At 40.7% G+C, this 12,545-nt stretch overlaps 1 protein-coding gene across 1 annotated transcript; it reads right to left on the bottom strand.

Annotated features, from left to right (window-relative positions):
* Positions 1-4,431: 4,431 nt before the first annotated feature.
* Positions 4,432-4,752, bottom strand: LOC141620214 (uncharacterized). Its single transcript, XM_074437143.1, has one exon. It carries the CDS (start codon positions 4,750-4,752, stop codon positions 4,432-4,434), a length of 321 nt encoding a protein of 106 aa, XP_074293244.1.
* Between the last annotated feature and the right edge of the window lie 7,793 nt (positions 4,753-12,545).

Below are 12,545 nucleotides of genomic sequence, written 5' to 3'. Positions count from 1 at the left end.
TTTGGTTTATTAAAAGATGAAACTACTGTGTGATTTCCTTGGGTAATTAACGGTATTAAATGAATTCCGATTTCTAGAGATGTAAAAAGAGAGATGCAATTGTTTGAACATTAAACGTTGGTTCTATGGATAGATTAGTGGCAAGTATGAGTGATAGCATAATAAGAGAAGATCCATGGTAAGAAAGAGTGAGATGATGTCGGTAGAAAATAATGGAATTAAGTTTTGGAGCAACGAAGGGGTAACCAGAATTCTAAAGAGTTAGCTAGAAGGAATAAGGAGTTGAACTATTAATTGGCATTATTGAGTGTAAAGAGAGAAGAAGGATAGAAGTAAGCTGAGGAAAACGTTCACCGGAGATATGTGATATAAAGATAGGAAATCATCGAAATGTGTGATAGTATCACGAGGATGTTAGCTAAAGGTTATATAGGAGTTTCAGGACAACATGATTGATAATGAGTTTCGAGGAATTAAGGGAGTAAGAAGTTGGTGGAGAATTGGCACGATACGAGATATTTGGTGGAGAGTTGGATGACAATACAAATAAGATAGCATTGGGAATAATGTTGAGGTAATTTTGTGGATGGATTTGATGTTCGTTATTTGGAATGTTAACCAAAAATAGGAGAAAAACCATGTTATTTTGATATGAGTGTAAGAGATTTGATATACGAGCAGTGGTGGCATTGTGGTGTTATCACTAATGGTTAAGAGTGATGGTATATTAGAAAGGTAGCAATTCTAAAGAGGTTGATTTGGTAGGTACCTGATTGTTGTGTATGATTATGAGAGGGTATAAGATGTGGTTAGATGAGGCGGACGCTATTAGTTGAATAGTGAAGGTATGGTTATATTTGGCAGGAAGTGATGGTTGTGCGAATGGGGGAATATGTTGTGAGGGGCATATGAGTTAAACTCGGGCAGCAGGTAACCTTTTTCGAGGGGTAACTTACGTGGTCAGGATTGACTAGTTGGTTGTGATTACGGGTCTATGATATGTGTAAATGTTTGTGTGAGGTTCTGACCTCACAAGAAGTGGTATGGTGTGATAATTATAAAGTTGTTTTATGAATGTTCTGTAGTATATATGTTGGACACGGTAATTTCACTGAATGATATCCAAAAAGGTAATAATTTGATTGATTTGACATGGCTAGTTATAATTTTATGTGTATTGATAACACATGTGTATTCCGGGAAATGGTAGAGATGATGTTCATGAGATGCTTATCTGTTTATCCATATAATATGTTGCGTGGTGATTTAATAAAGTGGATTTGAGTAAGTTTTTCTTGTCTGAGAAGTTATTCTGAGTCGATTTTATGGGAGTTGTATGCGGTTCATGATGACTATCGATGTGGTTGCGGTGCCTCGGGTGGTGATCCGGGCACGATATGTAGTGTTGTGATGCGGGTATTTTCGCACTGCGATGTGGCTGTTGGTGGCGGTATTGTGATGCCGTCACCGGTTGTGGTGGAGTAGGCAGGATGATTATGATTCGAGTTTCGAAAGTATATACCAGTTATACATAAATTGTTGTTTTGTTTGTTGTTGTTGCCTATGAGTTTCAGTTTGGACAGATAGACTGTTGTTTTGTTTGCTGATATTTCTTACAAGTTTCAGTTTGAGAAGGAGGGTAGAGTTTAATACAAAGAGAGTTGTATATGTTTTCGTTGTTGTCATGGTATAGAAATGTTCTGTTGATGGGACACAGTTGTCAGGAGTTGTTACAATACTTTTGATCTTGTTCTAGATAAGGCTTTAGTGGACATAGTAATGGCAAGTGATTCGTAAAGCATATGTGGTAATGACCGAAAGATGCAGGGTGGTTTATAATCCCTTGTTGAGACAGTGAGTGTAGGGTGTTGGAGGAATTAGTGTCATATTAAGTTATGTATGAGTTTTGCGGTAATGAAGGAAAGAACTTGAGGATCTAGTGTGAGTATACGTAACGAGTGTGGATCGTGAGTTAGTATGGTGATAGGTGCTTTACATAGAGAGGTATGTTGTTTTGCAGTAATAATGGACAGTTCGTATGGTGTTTTTGCTACAAGTTTTATGGTAAAGGTTAGGTGGTGTGCCGAATGAGTTGAGGTATGAGGAATGTTGAAGTAAGAGAGCCTTGGATATATGCATGGCGAGTGTTTAGATTATAAGTGGTTGTCTTTGACATGTGGTGGTGATGAGGATGACGAGATGATTTAACTAAGGATTTAGTGTTAGTGAGTTACGAGGACGTAACATTTGTCTTAAGAGGAGTAGGATGCGATAAAAATGAGTTTCATGGTTGTGCATGTTGTAAAATAATTGGAAGTAGAGTGTTAGCATAGCGTCAAGGAGGGATTTGTTTTGTGGTTGATGTTATTAAAAAGGCCATGGCCGTGCTTGTAGTAGTGTGATGCTTCGGAGTGTGAGAATATTTTACATAGTGTTGACAATTGGAGGATGATGTTATGAGTCTGAGTAAACTTCGAGGACGAAGTTCCTTTTAAGGGTGGTAGAATGTAACATTCCGTTTGATGTCTATGAGTGTCTTGGTATTGGATTTGATAGTTGATGATATTATGGAGCTAGCAAAGATTAGAGGATGGTAGTTGGTTATGTATGGTGTTGGTATCGTGAGAGATATATATGTGGTAGATACGATATAGTGAGCCATGTTGTGGAGGTAAGAATAGTTAGTGGAGTTGGTGTTACGAGTTCATGTTTGGGTTGGAGTTTTGTTTTGAGTTCTTAGTCACGCTGTTGTGTCTTGATCGAGTTAGTATGTTTGTTGTTAGGGTATGGGTTGAACTTCGGGGACGAAGTTCCTTTTAAGGAGGGAAGACTGTAATACTCCGTATTTATATATCTTGGGGTACTCTATCGAGTAGTCCTTACTCTGTCGAGTAAGGGCAAGTTGCGAAGTTAAATAGTTTCGACTGTTGGGCACTCGATCGAGTAGTCAGGGCACTCGATCGAGTAGGGGGTACTCGATCGAGTACCTTGGGTACTCGATCGAGTGTCCGGTTTTTCGGGGGAGTTTTCTCGGGTTTTGTTAATTACGCGATTAAGGTATTTAAACATATTCGTCATTGTTCTAAATCACTTTTTACAAAACCTAAAACCTGTTTAAGAGAGAAAGCAACTGGTTCTTCTTCCTAATCGCGTTCTTGACAATTCCGGAGTTCGACGGTCGGTTTCGTATCGTAGTTCGTGTCGTTGGATTCCTTGCGTCGAGGGTAAGCTTTTAACATAAGTTTTATAATGTTTTGTTAAGATTGGTGAAACCCTAATTTAGGAATTGGGGTTTTTATGAGTAGTATTTGAATGGTAGCATCTATGTGTTGTATGATAGGAGGAGAATTCGTAGAGGAGCCGTTTTGATACAAATTTGTAGATACCGTCTGCGTGTTGTGCTTTCCAGGTAGGATTTCCTACTCAGTATTAGTCCCATAATGGGATATTGGTGATGTGTTGTAGTTAGTTATTTGATATGATTGTGATTGTGATTGTGAATGTGGTTATGGTTGTTGATGGCTCTCGAGATGCGTTCTCGGCTGAGTGGGGTCACTTGCGGGAGTGATCTCACGCCCTAGTTTCGCCTTCTGTGGAACCCGCCACAGAAGGGATGTGCACATTAATGAGCGGGGTTATCGCTCGTACGATGAGCGGGGCTTAGGTGGGAACGGCTGCGGTCCCCCATCGGCGGCGGTCCAAAGGGGACCATCGGGATTGAGATGATGGGAATTGGTGGTGTGTGTGTGTGTGTGTGTGATTCAAATTGTCTGTTTATCTTATTGTTGATATATGTATTGAATTGTGTGATTAGTACGACCCCGTTTAAATGTTTTAAAATCGTGGTGATCCATTCGGGGGTGGTGAGCGCTTATTGAGCGGTGTGATATGACGCGTATGGGATAGCCGGGATGAGTCATCACGTGGCGGTTAGAAGTCTTCCGCGTGTCGACGAAGTCTAGTAGCTTTGATAGTTTTAGTCAGAGACCATATGAGAACCTTGTAATTCCTTTTATTAGTTTTGGTTTGAACATGTAATCGCCTTAAACTTTATTTACTTTTAAAGTTGTTTCTTTATTGTCTTATGAATATCATGCCTCGGGTAACCGAGATGGTGGCATCCTTATACCTGAGTGGTCCTGTTAAGGCACTTGGAGTATGGGGGTGTTACACCATGAATCATGTGTTTAAGGACCGAAGCTTGGAGAGCCGCGTCTTCCACAGCTGGAATTTCTGCGGAAACATATTTGTCAAAGTCAGCGGGGGTATTAATTTTGTACGGACCTTTCAATATTATCAGGAATTGAGCATGTGGCAAACCCCTTTTTCGGAACTCCATAACGTATATGGAAGTTGTCTCTTCCCCAAATATCTTTTTCTCCATAATAAGTTTCTTAAGGGCCACAAGCTTTGCTCTGAAAACTCTAGCAACTATATCAAGCTGATCTGCGCCTTTTCGCCTTCACCCATTTCTTTTTTGGTTACAGGCCAATTAGCATTGCAAGTCATGGTTACAAATAGGTCCGGTTTCCCAAATCGTTGAACAAGGGCCATCGAATTTAAATATCTTCTTTTCATGTCCCGAGGACCCCCAATGTAATTTGCTGGAAGCACAACTCTTCGGCCAACATTGGCAGCAGAACTCTCGCCAGCTTCAATTATATCCAACAAACCCTTATACAACTCTGCCCTAATCGTATCCTGGTTGTTTCGGATAAACTCAAGCCTAGTATTTTCCAATTTGACATACATGTCCACTATGTATTGTTAGAGACACCTGCCACCTCATAAAAGCATATTCCCTCGGCGATTTTGGAATCTGTAGCAGTAATATTCTCTGCAGGAAAAGTGTCGTTTGCCTGACTGTCGGTTAGAGAAGTGGCTTGCAGTGGTTAAATTAACCCAAGTTAGGATGCCATTTGGGGAGGTTGTATAAGTTAAATGAGATAAGGACACATTGTAGCAAAGGTGTGGCCCCAATTTCTGAATGTCTTAAATATACATTTTGTGAGGTGTTTGTATTGTCCAGGCTCGTTTAATAGGCTGAATATTTGTTTAGGAGTAATTTTTAGTTCTCGAAGATGGTTGAATTTAGAACCAATAATAACTGTAATAAATATTCATGTAACTCATAAAAGAGAGAGGAGCCTATCATTGCCACCCTTGATAGTCCTTTGTTTTGCCGTGTATAAATGTTGCTAACAAATGTACAGAATTCTACAAGAAGTAAGACTTACGGTGGGACTCGTCTTCTAGTAGTTGTTCTGCATCAGTATAAGTTGAGGCTATTATTGTTGATTCAACAGGGGCTAGGGTGCCGCCGCTTTCAAATTTCTTTAGACCTTGGTGCCACCCACTCTCACCATATGGGAATAACAAAGGGTATTGTAGTGGGTCATAACAGCCATAATAATGCAGGATGCGGTGGGACTTGTCAGATTTGCCAATGACTGTAATATGTGGACCACTCATCTCGCCAGACGCTGACTATTCAGACCAAATAACCGCTACTTCATATGATATAGGTGCATTGTACACACGTTGGTCTGTGCGAGCGTTTTTGTTAATTACAATCCGGGTCTTTTCCTGGACTTCAACTTCCTGGAGGGATCGAAAAAATCTAGTGGAGGGATTTAGGTGAGTGAACTCAATGATTATGTCTATGACATCCCGCCTTAGTTATGGTAAACATCAAGTACGTCATTTAGCCTCATGTTGCCCATCATAGAAATATAGTTGTAGGTATCGCGGACCACCATCTCTCGGCAGGAGATCAGGAACATAGTGATACATCTGCCCTTGCAGCTTGAAAACGTAAATTCCCTTAAGAGTCTGAGCATCAAAAGTCCCTCCTATTGAGCTATACGCAAAGACATTGTTATATAAACGTGCGTACTTCTGGAAATGGAGGGCACGCTCATCAGAAGAAGAGTACAAGTATGTGAGCTGGGGAGGGTATGTGTTCGTGGGTAGATGCACAACTCCATTTCCACAGCAGAATTTAACCGATTCATACAAAACATTTCTGGCGCCACACTTTTGGCACGGTTCTGCATCTGGAAGCAAGTGTTGACCTGCTAGTAGCGGCAATCCAAGTGATGCAATTGTAGGTCCTACATTGATTATACATTGTTAGTATTGGTTGTTGTTACTAAAATAGACAAGTTGCCATGAAAATAAAACCCGATTCGTTGACATGTCCTCTGTCAAAAAAAGAGAGAGATAATACTTGGTCCGCGCTGGGAGCCTATTTTCAGACGTTTTTTCCTGGTTTTTGTAATAGGACCATGTTGTATGGCGCTGCAGGTTATGTTTAGTTTGTTAGACAGGTTACATAAGCCTTACACAATTATAAAACAGTAGCAAAACACTTGTTTGTTTCCTAAGCATAGAACATGCCTCACAGAAACACGCTTTCGTTTTACACCACCTGAATCTGGTTGGTTGGTGCATTCCTGGGCCTTTTGGTGTTTAGAAAGACCGACATTAGATGCAATTGTTTGCGATGGGCTGGTTTTTGCAGCAGTTTTCCCTACACGTTCAAGAACATGTGTTAAAAGCTTTTTTGTTGAGGAATTCAGTAGCGGCCATATATAGCTAAACAGAACTATATGCTTGGGTTTACAAGGAACAAATCTAATCTTTGTTGCAGGAACTGCTACTTCTTTCCTCTACCATTGTTGGGGGTTGTCTCCCTGCTGACTCTTTATGGCTGCAAAGTAAGTAGCATTCAATTATCTTTCTAATTGGGCATAGGCAACACTTTTACCCTGAATTCCACTTCTTAAATGACTGAACTCTTTTTTTTTGGGTACTAACGTATTTGTACCATCTCTAGGTATGTGCTTTTCTAAACATATCCACGGTTCCTTGCACTGTAAATGGGTGGCAAATCACTTTTAAACGAAAGCGAACATGTCGGCCAAAAGCTGAGCCTGTCTTTTAGAAACACGTCTATACTTAACCGTATATTGCTCGGGTACATTTGTATTGGCCAGTGCTACATGGCCTACATTTGAAGAAACTGTGTTACTCTCACAACAGCCTTTCTCATTTATGAAATTAGGAATATTAATATACGTTGCCTAAAAAGGTACCTAGCGCGCTAGTTGACGTAAACTGTACATGTGCTCCGCCAATTCCTGAGGGAGGTTGGGCTTCGGTTGCTGGGTGGATTTCACTATAAGATTACCAGAAACAGTTTACAACAGTTGAGGATAAATAACCAGAAACTGTTCTTTAAGCAAAAATCACCAGCTTAATGTAACCTTAGGTTGTCTTTGATCAACACGCTTTCGCTTTTGCCTAGTCTGGGCTGCATTCACAGTGTCCAAAGGCTCTTTATCTGCCAAAGAAACAGTTGTTGGTTATGTAAATTTATAATAGAAGTCTGTAGAGCATTTACAATCTAATTTTATTGTATACTGAGAAATAGTAGAGTCACACACCCATATCCTAAAACTGTATCTCTGGAGTAACTCTAGATATTAGATCAGCTATTCAGGCCATGTTTGTTGGCGCCATGTTGCCAGGGCTCATTCTGGAATAAAGAGTACAATAGCTAATATTGTTAAAGTCAGTGGTTATTGTTTGTTCGTAATTCAAGTCTGTCGTAATGGTTTGGTACTTTGGTTACACAGGCCCTGATTCTACATAACGTCCACACAGGGCCTAATCCTACATAACCAAAAACTAACTAAATAATAGCTGTTATTGCTTTTCTATTTCTAATTTTGGGGTGGCTAAACACTGTTTAAAGTGGCTTTGGTAAATTGGAAAATCAGGGTACGCGTTTTGTCCTGGCTACTACACTGCTTAACCTAGCAAACCCAAGGCACCTTTGTTTCCTAGGCGGGAGCTGTGGGACATTAAGCGGCGTGCACACAAATAAGTATTGTACATATGGTAGTGCCAATTCCTTTCAGGAGATATGCATGCGTTCGATAGACGGTGCATAGAATATGCACTGAAGAGAACAATCAACCAAACAAGTACTATACTTATGGGTATGTCTATTCCTTTAAGGGTTAGGCATGCACCAGACAGATGGCCCAAACAAACTATTCTAACTATTATTAAAAGGTAACAATAATGCTATTTATTGAATGTTTGTAGGTGTATTATAGATGACAGAAATATTTTATAAGTAGTTCAGGAGCAGATAACACATATGATTTAGAATTAAACATGGCTGAATGCTACATAAGTAGGTTTACAATTCTAGAAAACAGGAGATTACAGCGCACAGGTTTTGCGACAGTGATATCCTAACAGATGCATTAAACAGTACCATACACACTGCATCCTAGCCGCTTATCTAGAAATCACATTCTACATAATAGCCACACCATAAAGATAGCTGCCTTAGGTAGTACAAAAAGACATTAAACAAAAGCTGACTGCTAAATGCATGCCACATAAACAAAAGAACATCAAATGAAATGATAACTACTAATCTGCATTATAAGAAGCACGATAGTTTCACGGAGATCGATGTGACTTTCATTCAGACCGAGCATGTTTAAAGAAGTTGTTCTTGCCACACTGCCGCACTGGATAAGGTTCCATCTTGTTCACAGTAGATACCTGATGATGTATAGTTGAAACGATTAAATGCTTTTTCTGTTTCTTAGGAGGTGGTGGCTGGCATTTTAGGACAGGAATTGAGTGGGTAGCACCTTTCGGAGTAGTAAAATCATCCTCATCAATAATCAGAGTTTCTGCAAGACCTTCCTGAACTTCCAGCATATGTTTTTCTAAGGCTACATATTTCTTTCTTGCACACTCACAGATGCAGCAAATTTAACCTCTTCAGGGTCATAATTTGCATCAATTATTTCAATATTGTATATAGGTATTAGATATTGAATAACCTTATGTGCAAGGTTATGTTGGGATGCAACAGTTGATGTAGCTACGTCACCAATGATGGATGTAGGTTCATAGTCACTATTGTGATGATTTATAGATAACCATGACATGAAACTCGATGGTGTATGCTCTACAGTGGTTATAGAGCTGCAGTGAATAAGGAGTTTATGGGTTATAGTCATCGATATTGACACCATGTCTAAAGTAATAGAGTGGTAATGAGCTATTTCATTACACACAAATTCTTCAAGCAATGGAATTCTAGAAAAGCCTTTTCCTAACCGCTTTATTTCTTCTTGTATCAACTTCCAAAGGTTGGTACATCTTTCATATGTTTGTTTTTTTACAGCTGTAAAGTCTGCAATATAGATATCAAATTTTTCAATAAGATCACTTATAGCCATTCTCGCTGTTTTTTCACTTGATTCTTCTAAGTTAGGTGAAACACCACCTACATAGATGTACTCATCTTGATTATAGTCACATTTGACAGTGACAGAAACACCGTTAGTCTCTAAATCTACCACATTATAGTTTGGATCTTTGAACTCCAAGAGTTTGGTGATTTTGGTGAGCAAGGGTTGGAAATGAATTGAAATCTGAATTTTGGGTGTAGTCATTGCTTGTAAACCAAGAATCCTAAATGGAAGTACAAATTTTAATTAGAATTAGTAGCTTCTGTATATTTATTATAACATCATAGTATACTTCTGAAACCATACATTTAGGATATTTACGCAGTAGGCAGTGACACAATAGAGTAGATTAGAACTGTAACTGAATACAGGCAATTATTGTTAAAAAGGCCTGCATTATTGTAACTCGAACACCAACTACAACTCATAATTGACGCACATAATGCAGTAGCTACTCATATAGATTACTTAATAGTCCTTAACAACAAATACCATTCCTCTAATCGATAATTATATGTTAATTGATTGTACAAGTTAAAGTTATACCAGAAGTTGTTTTCACTGTTTTATAAATTTCATCATGTAAAAGAAGTATAAACTGGTTAATACATACATGTAAAACATTTGGACATCGATAGTTGTTTAGGTATTTTTTACCGAGTTGATTAAGGTCAATGCGGTCTTACTCGTTGGTTGATTGTATGATCGTTCGTATGTTTAATAAATAGAGCGCATAAAGTAAATTGACACGTGAGATTTGGTGACGCGGAAAACCCAAGGTGGGAACAACCGCGGGAGGGACGGTATCCTGCCAATTATTGCACTATACTTGAATAGGAGGATGATTACAATTGAGGTGCAAGGCTAATCCTGCTGGCACTAGGCGTCTGGCCTGCAAGATCTTGAACGGATGTATATTTGATAACAATATGCTAATGCCGTGTGTAGATGTGTTCTTGAATGTGAATGTGTGAATGTCCTTCTTGATTTAATTCCTTGGCTATTTATAGGGTGAGAACCCTAGATATGTCCTACTTTGGTTATGGAAAGGGAATATAATTTTCATAAGAACTCTTTCCATATTTGGCCGCCTTCCCCAATTCTCCCTGATCTCCCTAACTTCTCCCTAACTTCTCTTTCCTTAATTCGGACGCCTTCTATGATGGGCTCCTAATCTTCCTTTAGCCCGTTTCCCCCTTCTCCCAATTTCGGGCTTCCTTCCTCCTTATTACTCCTCCCCTAGAATTTTATTTTATTAAGTGGTCCTTCCTTATTATGCTATTTTTGGCCCAAACAGTTTGCCCCAAATTTCTTGTGAAGTACGCTTCAAGGTGTCGAGCAAGGAATTTACGTAATCGTATGCTAAAACCCTAAGCCGTCTTTTACACTCCTTCTCATGCACTTCATCACGTCAGCCGCCCTATTCCTCTTTTCTCGCACCCTACTCCCTCTCTCCTCTTTATAACCCCAACTCCCACTTTGTACTTTCATTTACTCAAATCCATTTCAAAAAGATTCTTCTCTCTAAACCCTCAACCTTCCTTCTTCTTCATTTTGCCAGTTTCACTGTTCAACTCCCCTCCGTCTCTTTCACTAGGTATTTCTTCCTCCTTTTCTTCTTTGATTTCCATTTTCTCTCTTCGCCATGGGTAAAACTCGAAAATCTTCATCAACCTCCACACCCGCTGACCGTAATCTCGACCCAACCATTCCTTCTCGGGGACTTTTTAAACATCCCCATGACTGTGACTCCGCTTTGACTCTGGCCGACATTCCTACGATCAAAAGTCTGCTTGGTCTTGGTGACGGGGTGGATATTGCCATCCCTAAACCGGGACAGAAAGCTGACGCCCTCCGTCCAGGGTGGGTTAGTTTTTATCTCTACCCATTTAGATACGGCCTCCGTTTTCCTTTCCCTAAACTCATCCAAGACTTCATCTTTACCAACAACTTTGCCATGGCACAAATTTCTGCTGCCATCTGGAGGGTTCTTCTCTATTCTCTCGCCGCACGGTCGAACACCGGTAAACTCACTCTGGGCGATCTTGCACATATGTACAACATCAGATCCCTGGGCAGGGGTCAGTTCTCATTCCGGGGCCGTGGAGAGGCTCCTTTTAAACACGTGTCCAAATCCTGTGATGAGAAATGGTTTGAGGACTTCTTCTTTGTGAGGAAGGACTCCATCCGACCTTCTGCTGATTACATCTTCGAGAAATGGGTTCTGACTTCGAGTAAGTAGCCTTCCTGTGACCTGATTTATTTTATCTCACCGCTTACTAGCTCACTTCATCGTCTTCGTGCAGGCCCCTGTGACCTGACCCGCATTGGTGCCAAGATTCCCGCCCTGCAAAGAAATTGTTCAAGATCTCTCGAGTCCGAGAGAAAGTTCCCACACTGCTCCCGGTTTTTCACCGCCTCTTCCTCCAATCCTCCTCGCCGGCTCACAAAGATGTCTTCCTCGGTAAGGCTTCTACAACTATTTTAATTTGCATGTTGTTTCTCTCTGACGTTTTAAGTATCCTGGCGCCTGAGGTGATGTCTGCTTTCAGGCTCCAAAGTTGATCCCTTAGAAATCATCCTCCAAAGTGCCAAAAGGAAGAGACCTTCTGCCAGCCCTGATGTGGCCTCTGCCTCCAAGAGGAGTGCTCCTGCTGCTTCCTTCCAGACTCCTCCTATGTTTTCCATTTCTGCTTCCCCCGAGCCCTTGGAGGTTCACCCTTTATCTCGTCATCCGCCTACTCCTCCTACTAGTCCTCGTGCTTCATCCATCGGAGGCATTACCGCTTATTTCCCAGAGGGTTTTGGGAATGTGGACAAGGTGCCATACTGGCCGGAGATCGACCAGCTGCTCTTCCCTCCTCTGAAGGAGACATTCTCAGAGTTCTCCCCAGAGGAGATGGCTGAGAATGACGTGCACAATGCCTTCATGGTAAATACTCTTCATTTTCTACTTGTCTGTTTGCTTTTGCTTAGTTTCCTCTTGCTGACTTATGACTTTCTTGAACCAGACCCTCCAGTCTGCACTCTATAATAGGAAGATGATCAACATCATGCAGACCACCAGCCGTGCTACCAACGTCAAAAACCATGAGCTGAGGGGGACTATTGCTGATTTGGCACAGCAGCGGGCTGATCTGAAGGAGCGTGTGGTGGAGCTGAAGACTGAGCTTGCTGTCACCAAGAAGAACCTGAAGGAGGAGGCTGATCAGCTGGCTCGTACTCAAGCGGTGTGCAGCACTTTCTCTGACTCCCTCA

Source organism: Silene latifolia, chromosome X, assembly GCF_048544455.1.
Source record: "Silene latifolia isolate original U9 population chromosome X, ASM4854445v1, whole genome shotgun sequence".
Classification (NCBI taxonomy): domain Eukaryota; kingdom Viridiplantae; phylum Streptophyta; class Magnoliopsida; order Caryophyllales; family Caryophyllaceae; genus Silene; species Silene latifolia.
The sequence above is the reverse complement of the archived record's forward strand: the minus strand, read 5'-3'. Positions and strand labels throughout refer to the sequence as shown.

Excerpts from the sequence above, each read along its gene's own strand:
- LOC141620214 (XM_074437143.1), bottom strand. The coding sequence starts at position 4,752 with ATGTATGTCAAATTGGAAAATACTAGGCTTGAGTTTATCCGAAACAAC.